Here is a 14,615-nt window from a genome sequence, read left to right as displayed (position 1 = left end):
AAATCCATTACCTTTGTAGTACTCGGAAGAGTTTGTGTGGTGTTAAAAGTGTCTCCTCCATTAATGCTGATCAGCTCTGCGTCTGCAGGCGGAAACGGCGAGGGGAAAACCACTACGTCACTCTTCAGTGTGTCTGAGCTAAAACACACATCATACTGCTGAGTGGATTTAGAGTAAGACCAGCTCCCGTCAGGGTGTGTAGTGACCACTGGAGCGCTGGAGCTGCTGAAACCGACGTCTGCCCCATAGCATTTAGCTACTATTAAAGCGATGAGGCTCAGTAAAAATATCACTGACACTGAGACAATAGCGATGAGCAGATACAGATTCAGATTAGAAAAATTCTCCTCCTTTACTGGCACTTGTCTTAGAGACGGTCGCACATCATCTAAACTTTCCACAACTACTACATCAATAGTCAGTGTTGCTGATAGTGAAGGTTCTCCATTATCCGAGACAGTAATGATAAGCGGGTGAGCTTTTAAGTCATTGTCACTCATTCGTCTTTTAGTCCTTATTTCTCCTGTGCTGGTTCCGATTCGGAAGAGATTCGTTCCCTTTGGTTCAGTTATGTGATAAGATAATAGTGCATTATAACCTGAATCAGCGTCTACAGCTCTGACTTTAGCCACAAAATACCCCGCTTCAGCAGAGTAGGGAATGTTCTCAGTTTTTACTGATCCAGTTTCAGCGTAAGGTGGCAAAATAACAGGACTATTGTCATTCTCATCCAGGATAAAAACATTTACAGTGATGTTACTACTTAGTGGAGGGACACCAGAGTCAGTGGCTTGAACCTTAAACTGGAAGGTTTTTATCTCCTCAAAGTTGAAAGACTGCATGCTGTACATTTCTCCAGTGACAGAGTTGATGCTGACAGTTGAATATAAAAAAATGCTGCTAACTGAATAAGTTATTTGAGCATTTTCACCAAAGTCAATATCTTGTGCATAGACACTTGCTATTAAAGCACCTGCTGGACTGTTCTCTTTAACATAAACATTCATAGAAGATTCAGGGAAACGAGGTGCGTTATCATTTACATCTGAAATATGGACAGTCAGGACAGCGGTGCTGGAGAGAGGAGGGACTCCTTCATCTGTGGCTGTTATTGAGACATTATACAGTGTGTTTTCTTCCCTGTCAAGAGCGCCATTGAGGACCAGTGAATAATATTTCCCCTGTGTGGACTCTAATACAAATGGAGAATTCTGAGATACGAAACAGCGCACTTTTCCATTTTTACCTCCATCCTTGTCCTGAACTGTGATTAATGCAATCACGGTGCCTTTCTTGGCGTCTTCTCTCACGTTGTCCAAAAGAGACGAGAGCTTAATATCCGGTGCGTTATCGTTCACATCCACTACCTCCACTAGGACTTTAGAATGAGATGCGAGGGGTGTATGACCTCCATCTCGGGCTTCAACACGAATTTCGTACGCGTTTGTGGTCTCGTAATCTAATGTTCCTATTACTGAGATGTCCCCTGTGCTTGCATCAATAGCGAATTTATCAGATATTCCTTTTTGACCTTGTTTAAATGAATATGTAAGATCACTATTGACTCCTTCATCGATATCGGTAGCATTTAGCTTTAAAATGGACGTCCCGGCAATAACATTTTCTTGAACCAAAACTTTGTACACAGTTTTAGAAAACACAGGCGCGTTGTCATTAGCATCCAAAATATTCACAATAATTTCTGCTGTACCAGATCGTGGTGGTTTGCCTCCGTCAACTGCAGTCAGCACAAGCCGGACGATGGATTGTTTTTCTCGGTCAAGATTTTTCATCAGCACCAGTTCGGCTGAAGGACCTTGGTCGGCATCTGTGTGCACTTCCAAGCTGAAAAAAACATTCTGAGACAGTTTGTATGAACTGATGGAGTTGCTTTCAATGTCTGGATCTTCAGCACCAAGCAGGGGAAATTTAGCTCCTATCATCACAGACTCTGCAATATTAATCGTCTGTGATTTCCCGGGAAATACCGGCGAGTGATCGTTAATATCAAGTATTTTTACCTCCACGCTGTGCATCTGTAAAGGATTATTAACAATCGCTTCCAGAGACTCTGTACAAGTGTCACTGTTTGGACACATCTGCTCTCTGTCTATCGCCTCCAACACGAACAGAGCCCCGGTTCTTATATCTACATCGAAATGTTTGTTCGACGCTCCGGATACGATATGAAGGCGACGCGACTCCAAATCAGCAACATTAAGACTCAGGTCCTTGGCCAAATTACCAACAACTGTCCCTGGACTCACCTCCTCGGAAATGGAATACGCAACATGGCCGGATGAAACGCCCTGAATACAAAGCAACGTCCAGAGCAGATATACTATCCAAAACCGTTCCTTCATCTTAAACACGTTTATATTTTTTTTATCTGTCCTTCAAAATAAATAAACTGCTCCGCAACAACAGCTGAGAAACAGCAAGAAAACGAATAGAATGGGGGAAAAAACTGACTGTAATCCACGTTAGGCCGAGCTGTGACGAGAATGGCTGTAGTGCAACCGAGCAAGACAGTTATTAACATTTTGTTCTCCTGGAATAACAGTACAGCTCGGAGAGCTCTAAACTGGATTTGCAGATAGACAGTGCCATCGTGTGGACACGCGAGATATGAACAAGACATTCTGCAAGCTTTAAACAAGAGAAATAATCTTACAAAGTCTGACATTCCTTATCAGAAACAAAATAGCAGTTGCATCATACACAGCGGTTACTGTTTGTTAAAAAAACTAAAATCTGACATCATTTCATTTTAAAATAAACGAAATGTAATAAATAGAAAAATTAAACAATTCCAGAAGTTGGCATAAGCTTGTTTTCAGTTTTAATCAATATAATTCGAACAAATATATTAAGAAAAATTTATCAAAGTCATTAGTCATAGATTATATCAACCAAAGAAAACTAAGTTGCATGAGTAACATACAAAATATTTGCATACAGAAAAAGTATCAATTAAACGTGAAAATAATTTTCGGAGGTCTATAATACTGCCTTTAACTTAGTGTTAAGGCCCATTATAGATGTCATTATATAATGTACACATTGGTGCATGGAGTTAACAAAGTTATACGAATCGTTTACAAATTTGGAATCGTATCAGTCACACATTTTGTTCATGAAAGGCAAGTTTAGGAAACCATTTAACTTGGTCAGAAACACTGAAAACGAACCTTTCACAAAGCGATTAGCATGCTATAGCAACACCGGCAATACAGCTGTCAACCCTAACTTAACACCCAGTCGGAGGCGGGTGTGTGTGTGTGGGGTGTGGGGGGGGGGGGGGTTAACATGGTTTGTTAGATATTTGTAAGGCAGAAAAAGCGAAGTTAAAACTGCAAAAAGCAAAATGTGTATTTGAAGACTAAGTCGTACTGAGATTAAAAATACAAATGTCCTAATTGTGTGTAAAACAGGTTATATTGTAAAATCATAGGGGAAAGAAAGAAAGAAAGAAAGAAAGAGTTGACTTTAGTAGTTGTTGGTGACTGTCGCTGACCAGCAAATAGTGCTGAAATACTCTTGATTTCCTCCGAAACGATTTCTTGCAAAGAAAATATATCAAGTGAGAACTATTTAATTTGCTTTATAATCAAATAAGGTCCTAAGACAAACTGCCAGTACGTCCCCTACTCTTAGCTGTATGTTTCATATTAGTTGTTTCGGGTGAGCTCCTAAAAATGTGCACAATTCCGCATTACAAAGTCATAAGGTGAATAAGGTGTCAAAACCTTATTAACACATTTTACAAAAGTCTGCTGCCTATAGGCAAAAATATACATATATAAATCGCTTACCTTTGTAGTACTCGGAAGAGTTTGTGTGGTGTTAAATGTGTCTCCTCCATTAATGCTGATCAGCTCTGCGTCTGCAGGCGGAAACGGTGACGGGAAAACCACTACGTCACTCTTCAGTGTGTCTGAGCTAAAACACACATCATACTGCTGAGTGGATTTAGAGTAAGACCAGCTCCCGTCAGGGTGTGTAGTGACCACTGGAGCGCTGGAGCTGCTGAAACCGCCGTCTGTCCCGTAGCATTTAGCTGCTATTAAAGCGATGAGGCTCAGTAAAAATATCACTGACACTGAGACGATAGCGATGAGCAGACAGAGATTCAGATTAGAAAAATTCTCCTCCTTTACTGGCACTTGTCTTAGTGAAGGCTGCACGCTGTCCATATTTTCCACAACCACAACTTCAATACTCATAGTTGTGGACAGTGAAGGTTCTCCATTATCTGAGACAGTAATAATAAGCGGGTGAGCTTTTAAGTCATTGTCACTCATTCGTCTTTTAGTCCTTATTTCTCCTGTACTGGTTCCGATTCGGAAGAGATTCGTTCCCTTTGGTTCGGTGATGTGATAAGATAATAGTGCATTATAACCTGAATCAGCGTCTACAGCTCTGACTTTAGCCACAAAATACCCCGCTTCGGCAGAGTAGGGAATGTTCTCACTGTTTACTGATCCAGGTTCAGAATAAGGAGGGAGAAAAACTGGACTGTTGTCATTGTCATCCAGGATAAAAACATTTACAGTGATGTTACTACTTAGTGGAGGGACACCAGAGTCAGTGGCTTGAACTTTAAACTGGAAGGTTTTTATCTCCTCAAAGTTGAAAGACTGCATGCTGTACATTTCTCCAGTGACAGAGTTGATGCTGACAGCTGAAGACAAAGGCATGTTAGCGTTGCTAAGTAATGAATAACTTATTTGAGCATTTTCACCAAAGTCAATATCTTGTGCAGAGACACTTGCTATTAGAGCACCTGCTGGACTGTTCTCTTCAACATAAACATTCAGGGAAGATTCAGGGAAACGAGGTGCGTTATCATTTACATCCGAAATATGGACAGTCAGGACAGCGGTGCTGGAGAGAGGAGGGACTCCTTCATCTGTGGCTGTTATTGAGACATTATACAGTGTGTTTTCTTCCCTGTCAAGAGCGCCATTGAGGACCAGTGAATAATATTTCCCCTGTGTGGACTCTAATACAAATGGAGAATTCTGAGATACGAAACAGTGCACTTTTCCATTTTTACCTCCATCCTTGTCTTGCACGGTGATAAACGCAATCACGGTGCCTTTCTTGGTGTCTTCTCTCACGTTGTCCAAAAGAGACGAGAGCTTAATATCCGGTGCGTGGTCATTGAGATCCAGTATCTCCACTAACACTTTACAGTGCGACGCCAGTGGACTTTGTCCCCTATCCCGGGCCTCGACGAGAATCTCATACGCGTTTGCTTCTTCATAATCCAAAATTCCTGCGACTGTTATCTCTCCAGTGTTGCTGTTCAGAGCGAATTTGTCCGCAATCCCTTTCTGACCTTGTTTAAATGTGTAAATAATTTCTCCATTGACGCCCTCGTCAGGATCGGTAGCATTGAGCTTTAATATCACTGCACCCACAGCTGTGTTCTCTAAAACCTGAGCTTTAAACAATTGCTTTGCAAAAACCGGCGCGTTGTCGTTCGCGTCTAAAATGGTGATGATAATGTTTGTGGTGCCAGATCTCTGTGGCTTTCCACCATCCAGTGCGGTCAGGACGAGCTGGAGTTCGGCTTGTTTTTCTCTGTCTAGCGCTTTTTGCAGCACCAGCTCTGGATATGGTGCACTGTCTGCCTCGGCATTCACCTCCAAGTTAAAAAACGGGTTTGTTGAGAGCTTGTATGTGGAAACAGAATTGCTTCCTACATCTGGATCTTCCGCTGCAAGAAGAGCAAATTTAGCCCCTGGAATTGTAAGCTCAGATATCCGGATATTTTGCGATTTTACGGAAAAAGCAGGTTTGTTGTCGTTAATGTCCAGAATCTTCACCTCAATGCTATAAACATTTAAAGGATTGTTAAGTATGGCTTCCAAGCTTTCCGTGCACGCGTTGCTATTCGGACATAGCTCCTCTCTGTCTATCGTGTCCAGGACGTACAAAGCACCGGTTTTTGTATTCACATCAAAATGTTTCTTTGTTGATCCCGAAACGATTCGCAGCATGCGAGACTCGAGCTCGTCCACTTTTAGGTTTAAATCCCTGGCTAAATTTCCGACAAACGTCCCCGGACTCACCTCTTCAGACACGGCGTAAAGGATCTGTCGGGAAAAGCCATACCGTGCACAAAAGGCCAGTAAATACGCAGAGACAATCCAGAAACGTCCAACCTCATGAGATGAAGCCATCATCTACAACGTTTTCGTTGTATATTAAGTTTAAATATTTAAAATAAATTTCTGGCTCAGTTCAGATAAACATAAGACGATTCTATCACCCCTGACTGAGCTGTAACTGGGCGTGCATTCGTTCATAATAAGAGGAGAAGCCCAAAAGAGAACAGCCTTCTGATTTCTTAGTAGACAGTGCCATCGTATGGTTATTTCACTGACTAGAATTATTACTAATTTCTCTCGTGGATGTGTTTCCATAAATAAAGTATGCGTGAATTCATGAATCAATGCAAGTTCAAAGCCTGCAAACAAGTTCAGCACCACGGATAGTTCCTATCTATCTATCTATCTATCTATCTATCTATCTATCTATCTATCTATCTATCTGTCTGTCTGAATTTTTTTTTTTTTTACATAGGCTCCAGTTCTTGGGTGATTTTAGGACAAGATTTCAGGAAAATTGATGATTAGCCTAATTTATAAATCTCCTTTAACAATCAATTTTTTGTCCAACTTTTAAAAGTGAATTCTTTATATTATATTTTATATTCTATTAGTTACAAACGTTTTCTTTGTGAAAATATTTTCTAATAAAAAAAATATTTTTAATTATTAAAATACCTGAGTATGATTTGCTTTTTTTAAAATTCATTTTAAATACTGGTGTTTGTACCAGGTCTAACACAGGAAACTCAGGTTTCACACAGTGTGTGAAATATTTGATACTTGTTATATTTGGTACTTTATTCTCCGATTAAAGAGACCATTTAAGATTAAAATGGATCCATTCTTCATCTTGTCTACATATAAATGCATAGATACATGTTACAATACAATTTGCCTGTCATCCCTGAAAAAAGTTTCAGTTTGTCTTATTCGATATGTTTCTAATAACTCCAAAGCAGGTCTTGAGATTACTTAGTTTAATGAAACACTTCTGAGCATTTATAGCATATAGAATTCATTTCTGGATGAATAATAAATCTGGTTAATCATCGGTGAAAATAAAAAGAGGGTGAATTTTCTTTAAAGATTTGCATTTAATGTGAGCTTTTTCAGTTAATTTCCCAGTTTTTTTATTGTTTATTTTTTATTTATAGCCTATATTTTTTGCTGCGTCAATTCGTCTAAACTTGTCCAACAGTTCCGCCTAGTGGTGTAACCCTCTCTCTCTCTCTCTCTCTCTCCATCTCACACACACACACACACACACACACACACACACACTTGGAAAAAAGAAAAAACGAGGAGCAATACAGAAGAAACTGAGCTCTGTGTGTGTGTGTGTGTGTGTGTGTGTGTGTGTGTGTGTGTGTGTGTGTGTGTGTGTGTGCGTGTGTTCACACTGAATGACTAAATAAAGAAGGTAAAAGGTATGTTGCTCTAAATCAGGAGAGACAGAGGGGTTGTCATGGTGACTGTTGCCATGGTGAGAGTGGTAGGTCCTGACTTTAGCCCACTGAATGCACACTGCAGTTGTTATCATGTGATGTAGGAAATATAGGCGTTCATATTTATAATTGTATCAGTAAAATGAAATGAGATTTACATTTGGATCATTTAGAATATATTTATGAATCAAACTATAAAGATAAAATAAAATAACCAGGACAAGAGAAAACTAAAGCAATTTATAAATGTTGCTTTATTTATTTTCCTGTATTTACACGAGCAACTTTAAAGAAGAAATAACATTCTAATACCGATGATTTTGAAAGGAAATATTATGTCCATACATCCACTGGCAAACATCTCACTATCCAATGACAAAGTGAACTCAGGATCTGCACTTAGGCCATAAAAATGTAAATAAATACTGAATTTTGAGAGCATACACTAATAATTCTGGGAACAATAACAATAACCAGAGGCTTTTTTGTCATAAATTTGTTTTAAATACAAATACGTTTAGGAAACTCTTGTTCATATCATTTTCACTTGGTCCAGATGGCACGCTTTACACACTGTTCAGATTTTAGTCACACATCCAACATTAGGCACCAACCACTTCTGTGCTCATTCGCAAAGCACAGAACCTAAAAAAAAAAAAAAGGCACAGTTTTGTCTTTCTTACATTTCACTGTAACCTTTTCCTTTTCCACGTCTGGCCACTTGGATGCTTTTATTTGGAAACCGATTGTTTCAGTGTACAGTTCCCCATCAAACTATATCACTGATTAAATAACAATGTTTTTATATATAGAATTATATATAGAATTTTGTGTAAAATGCCACAGCACAAGCGCTTGCACCAAATGTATTATTGTTAACATTGTGCCATATACTGTATACAGACAATTTCATTCACATATACAGTATATCCATACTTTTTAATTATAAGGCGGGTTTCCTGTTCATTGAGATGCAATGTGGATTTAACTGCAACACATGGCCCACATTTCTAATACACGTTGTACTTTCTCTTTTCCAGTCACTCTTCATTTCCTGTCCTCCACGTCTCATCTTTTCATTTATGAAACACAGCTGGCGTTTTTATCATTTTGGCATTTTTGAACACTGCAGCATGAATACAATGTGGAACATAATGCACTTAACACAAAGCAGTAGCATACACAATACACTTCTTAGCTTAATAATACATATGTACACAAGTGTTTGCCCTTCGTACATCTATAAAACATTTAAAAAATGTCAAAAACCCGCTTACATGTTGCCAAAAAATTCCAAAGCGATACAGCTCTTTATACAAAAACAGTCTGATCATACAATATCTAAAGAAGCAGTAAGTAGTATTTTAGTCACAACTAGTGTCATATTATTGGCTGTTTGCTGATCACATGACTAACCATGTACAACACATTCTGCTGTAAGCATATTCAATATGTTTTGAATGTTTGGTATACATTTCAGACATTATTGCAGGACGTTTTGATTAATTGTGCCAATAAAGACGTGCTTAACTATTCCGCTCGTTTCAGAAGTAAACAAATCTGTAACTTCCTGATAAATACTGAGTAGGATTCTAGGAAATAATTTAACATGGTTTTTATGCTTCTGATTTGGAAAGAAATGTATTTAGAGTAAACTCAGCATTCCGAATATTCTTTCTCTCTCTCTCTCTCTCTCTCTCTCTCTCTCTCTCGTTCTCTGGAGGTTTTTTGTTTTACTTTAGCTAATATTCTAATGCTACTTATTGCTTCTTTAAAGCTTTGGAGCTACACACATACCTGTGCATGGCTGGATGTGTTATTTCTTCACATTAGCTGCACAGATTTGTTGGGTAGTCTCGATGCATCGGAAGCAGCAGAGTTTGAAAAATTCGATTAAGGTCTTGTAATGTAAACTAAAATAGTCTTAAGAGCAGCAGATCTGAAGCAGACGCAGGTAGAAAGTATTGTATACTGACAGGTAGTGTTAGCATTTATTTGACCTGAGCTATATGTGTATATATTCCAGGCTTTCATCATAATTATATGCTACAAACACTGTTCGAATGGTGTTGTTTTTTTTATGCCAACAGAGGAGGATTACAGGAGTTTGTCACTGGACTGCTTGTATAATAATTGTGGTAATACAATACTACTACTAATAATAATAATAATAATAATAATAATAATAATAATAATAATGTTTTTTATAGTTCAATTTATAATTATATTTTATAGTTTTATAAATTCATAGTCAATATCTAGCCTTATTATTTAAAAAAAAAAATCAGCCTATTGGATCAATTTGCATATGACACACAAATTTATAACAATTCACGTATCATGTTTTGCATGAGAAGTTACAATATTAAGGTTAGGGGTAGGGTTAAAGTTTATACCGTCTTTTTCGACTGTATCTGTCATTGAAAATCGAATAAAATCCAACTTCATTTCCTTGTTTGAATTTGTATGTTTGTATGATCCATAGATCATGTTCTGTTTATCATATAATCAAACAAAAAGCCACATGCCTGGTTCAGGAAATTGTGCTCTTCAGATTATATTTTACATGAAATTAATTTTTGTCCAGTTCAGAGTGCTTGACCAGAGTAGCACTGGTTTAGCATGCATAATAGATCAAGTCGTTTTCCAAGTAAACAAAAAAAAGTCAAAAATATTTTTTGAATGAGTATCTTTCCTCGTCCTGTCACAAATCCAGGGTGTATGGTATATTTCGACCATCTTCTTTCTTCCTCTTGATATTCAGAGTCCTTTCATGACTTATTTAAGTCACACAAAGTCTTAGCCAAGCAAAGTCGCTGTTGCGGTTACAGGTTGACGAGAAATACGGCGGGTCAATAAGATGAGGGATTTCATGTGTCATAAGAGTTCATCAGAACTGAATTCTCATGACCTCTCCAACTAGATCAAGATAAGCGTTCTCCCAGAATGTGGATCTGTTTCGGAAGACTCAGGATCAAGGTAGATCACTACTGGATTCCTGTCAGGAAACAGAAAGGATGGTCAGTCAAAATAAAGAAAACACACTGTCATAATTAGTGCAATATTCAGACTGTTTGTTTTGGCCAAAACACAAGTATTTTATGTACTCTGATAGTACTCTTACTGGTGGTGGGATCATACTGGTCAATAGATTTATTAGCATTATAGATCTTGGTGGAGTGTCACAAAAGCATCATAGCACCAAGACCATCAGTAAATGCATTAAGAGCATCACACTGAACGGTACTCTCTCTATCGGTACACTTAACTCAGCCCTGATTTAGCCTTAAGTCTAAACCCAGTACAGTTACAACAGCTTTATTTGAATATATCCAGAATACATTTCACTATCACAGCTAACTCAATCAAGTGTTTGTTGTGTACTGATGTGAATAATGTGTCTATGAGAAAGGGTTCCAAAACAACCCAATCATCCAACGAACCCCCAATGAGCCCGAGCCCTTTTTTTTAATTCTTCTAAAAGTGCACATTTATACTCACACTAGTGTTATGTTTATGTAGAATTAGTGCAAAATACAAAACACCTCAGAATCACCTCAGCACTTCTGAAACCAAAACGTCTTCAGGTACTGTTGCAGTCATATTTTTGTAGGTGGGAAAACAAGCACTGGAGTGTTAAAACATCATTCAGGCATCAGGATTCTCAAACTACCTATATTTAAAACCTTTTTTTGGCTAGAATGTAAATGTTAATGGTATTCACATTTATAATTCACAGCATTATCCTATTAGCAGGCCCAAATTTATGTAGCAAATATCAATGTAGCAACGTTTTGTGCCTTTGCCTTCCACAATAAGAGTTATACAATGTTTCTTGGAACTTTCTTGGCTTGCTCTCTTTCTATCATCTCTAATCAAACCCGTAACTCGGCCTCATAACGATGCTAATAGTTAGAAGTTTCCAATATTGACATTCTTACAGTATGTGTTTAATAATTATTTGTATTTGAATGATGTACCTGCAGTGTGGAAGATCTGGATTCACTGGTGGTCGTGAGAGCTACACTCCGTGGTATACTGGACACGATGAAGCCACTGCCATTGGGCAATGGCTGGCGAACCACGACCTTTCCTTTCCTTGTTTCAGCTAAAAACAGACTGTACCAGTAAGCGTCACTGGAGATGAGGGTGGAGTCACCGATCGTTGAGTTCCTCTGGCTGGTAACACTGTTTCGACCGTGAACAGCTGCTTTGGAGGGTTTGGGCTTCTGGCACTTCAGAACAATGATGACTAAAATGGTGATGAGCAGCAGAAAAGACACGGACCCCAGACTGAGCAAGAGATACAGGTTCAAATCTGTGAACAGGTCAAATTCCATCGGCATCTCAGTTGTCTCTGTTAACTGCGTGACCACTACTTGCTCCACAGTGGAAACTTTGATGGTGACCGTGGCAGAGCGTGGTGGATCTCCATTATCTTTGGCTACAATCACGAGCCGTTGGTGTTTGGGATCTCGGTAGGTGAACATGCGAGCTGTCCGCACCTCACCATTGTAGTGGTCCAAAGTGAACAGCGACGAATCGGTGACCTGGAGGAACTGGTAGGTGACACGCGAGTTCTGCGCTGAGTCCGCATCCAGTGCGATTACCTTCGCCACCAGCGAGCCCTGATCAGCAGCCCTTGAGATCACCTGGTCGACGACAGAGTCATGAGCCCTCCACGGTGACACGATTTGAGGCGCGTTGTCATTCTGGTCAAGAATGATCACACGTACCGTGGCATTGCTACTGAGAGGTGGGACACCAGAGTCTCGAGCTTCTATGTGAAAGAGAAACTCCTTCTCACGCTCATAGTCGAAGGCACGCAGTGCATGCAGGTTCCCATTTTCCGGGTTCACTGAGAACAACATAGACACAGAGGTGTTGGAGATCTCTTTCTCCACTATGAAATAGACCAGATACTGGTTTTCATTCAGGTCCGGGTCGTGTGCAGTGAGAGAGCAGAGAAGCTCACCTGGCTCATTGTTTTCAGGCAGATGAATCGTGTAAAAGGACTGAGGAAACACAGGAGCATTGTCATTCACATCCAGGATCTCCAAGCTAATAGTCTCGCTGTCAGTGAGTGGAGGCGTTCCTCTATCCGTAACATGGAGTGTGATCTCATAACTAGAGTTTTTCTCGCGGTCTAATGGATCTTTGACAGTTAGTTCGAAGTAATCCTCGGATGATTTGTTTAGAAGGAAAGGCAACTCCTCAGCGTCGCGTAACGAAAGAAAAACTTTGCCATTGTCTCCAGAGTCTCTGTCACTCACACTGACCACGGCTATCACCGTTCCCATGGGTGCATTCTCCTTAACTGAGCTTTTGAATGATTTAACCGTGATGTCAGGATAATTATCATTTAAGTCCGCGATAAAAACCAATATTTTGCATTGTGCCGAAAGTGGAGTTATCGCTTTGTCTTTGGCTTCGACATACATTTCAAAACTTCTCATCTCCTCATAATCGATCACACCTTTCACTCGGATTTCTCCACTTTTGGGATTCAGCGAGAATTTTTCCTGTGTTTTTTCAGACGTGTACAGCGTGTATGAGTAAGCAACCTCAGCATTGGTGCCTTCATCTATGTCTGTTGCATTGAGCTGCATGACCAGCGTACCAACCGGGGCATTTTCAACCAGATCGACTGAATACACCTGCCTGTCAAACTGAGGAGCGTTGTCATTGGTGTCTAGTACTTTCACGATGACGGTGGCAGTGCCAGTCCGCGCCGGTGTGCCACCGTCCACGGCTGTGAGGATGAGACTATGCACAGTCTGCTTCTCTCTGTCCAGAGGTGCTTCGAGAACGAGGTCCACGTATTTCGTGCCGTCGCTTCCTGTCTGGATCTCAATAGTGAACTCGTCACTTTGGCTCAGGAAGTAAGTCTTGATAGAGTTTTCTCCAACATCAGCATCGACTGCGTTGGTTAAAGAAAATTTCTCCCCAGGCCTCGCTGATTCCGAGATATCCAGCGGTATGCGCTCTCTCCTGAACTGAGGGGCGTTATCGTTTATGTCCATGATTTCCAGTTCGAGGTTGAATATGCGTAACGGATTCTCGATCACAACATCCATTTTAAGGAAGCACGATGAGGACGTCTTTGCGGGACAGAGGTGCTCTCTGTCGATCTTTTCGGTGATTAACATTTCTCCGGTCTCTTTGTTAATGTCCAGGTATTTTTTGCTGTGGATGTAGTCGAGCTTCACGTTGCGCTCCGCGAGGCTGCGCGCTTCCAGACCCAAATCTGCGGCTAAATGTGCCACCACAGTTCGTTCTGCTGTTTCCTCCGGGATGGAGTACCGCGTCACGGTGAAAGCTGAGCCCCATAGCGCGGAAAACATAACAAATCTGACGTGCCATGACCTCCTGCAAAAGGCGAAAGCTCGCGGATCCATTGCGAACAGAAAATGCGCAGATTAGCGATTCGAATAAACACGACCTGCAAACTAACTGCGTTCAATGCGCAATTAAAATATAAGTATGATATAATCCTACTGTGTTTACAAAAAAATAACCCTGCATAATCCTTAAAGGGTGTGTGTCTGTCTGCAGAGCATCCACGACTGTCATGGCTTCCTCAACAATACACACACACACACACACACACACACACATACTCCTCCCCCTGATGGATAATAACGACCCATTAGAGCTGAGCTAGGAACAGTACCCTCTCTAACATCCTCTGTTTCTGTCCATGTGAAGGAAAAATAAAAGCTGGTCTCCAAACAGTATGAGAGAAAAAAATCTTCCACAATCCCCTTTTATATTTATATCTCAGAAGAGAGCTTTTTCACAGAGCAGCGACACCGTGCGAACAAAATACTGCAACTTGTAAATAATTGCTAAACAATTATGCTGCTCTTTAAGTACCTTTAACTAACGACACAGCGGATTGTAACTGATGTGTAATAAATCAAGACATTTTGATCAAATATAACTGCAAACGAAAAAATATATATGCACGTATACAGGCAGAACAAAATGCAAACAATATTATTCCTTTCCATATTTGTCAACTCCGTGAGAATTTCAGATACACCGA

At 40.0% G+C, this 14,615-nt stretch overlaps 3 protein-coding genes across 3 annotated transcripts in view; all 3 read right to left on the bottom strand.

Annotated features, from left to right (window-relative positions):
* LOC128620531 (protocadherin alpha-C2) overlaps window positions 1-2,682 on the bottom strand; it is an 83,609-nt gene extending 80,927 nt beyond the window's left edge. Inside the window, exon 1 of the mRNA XM_053645668.1 lies at window positions 12-2,682. Within this exon, the coding sequence (XP_053501643.1) occupies window positions 12-2,363 (2,352 nt within the window). The 5' untranslated portion in view covers window positions 2,364-2,682. The remainder of the gene's footprint in view (window positions 1-11) is intronic.
* Window positions 2,683-3,368: 686 nt separating this feature from the next.
* Window positions 3,369-6,234, bottom strand: LOC128620846 (protocadherin alpha-8-like). The gene has a single exon (XM_053646182.1). The coding sequence runs from the start codon at window positions 6,192-6,194 to the stop codon at window positions 3,693-3,695; it is 2,502 nt and encodes an 833-aa protein (XP_053502157.1). The 5' UTR covers window positions 6,195-6,234; the 3' UTR covers window positions 3,369-3,692.
* Window positions 6,235-9,741: 3,507 nt separating this feature from the next.
* On the bottom strand, window positions 9,742-14,615 carry LOC128620847 (protocadherin alpha-C2). The gene is made up of 2 exons (XM_053646183.1): window positions 11,548-14,615; window positions 9,742-10,565 (listed from the first exon to the last, which is right to left on the bottom strand). The coding sequence occupies exons 1-2, from the start codon at window positions 13,963-13,965 to the stop codon at window positions 10,542-10,544; spliced, it is 2,442 nt and encodes an 813-aa protein (XP_053502158.1). The 5' UTR covers window positions 13,966-14,615; the 3' UTR covers window positions 9,742-10,541.

Source organism: Ictalurus furcatus, chromosome 16, assembly GCF_023375685.1.
Source record: "Ictalurus furcatus strain D&B chromosome 16, Billie_1.0, whole genome shotgun sequence".
Classification (NCBI taxonomy): Eukaryota; Metazoa; Chordata; class Actinopteri; order Siluriformes; family Ictaluridae; genus Ictalurus; species Ictalurus furcatus.
Note: the sequence above shows the minus strand (reverse complement) of the source record. Positions and strands in the feature narration are given on the sequence as shown.

Coding starts and splice junctions, on each gene's coding strand:
- LOC128620846 (XM_053646182.1), bottom strand. CDS start 6,194: ATGATGGCTTCATCTCATGAGGTTGGACGTTTCTGGATTGTCTCTGCG.
- LOC128620847 (XM_053646183.1), bottom strand. CDS start 13,965: ATGGATCCGCGAGCTTTCGCCTTTTGCAGGAGGTCATGGCACGTCAGA. Junction 10,566..11,547: donor CCAGATCTTCCACACTGCAG/GTACATCATTCA, acceptor GTTTCCTGACAG/GAATCCAGTAGTGATCTACC.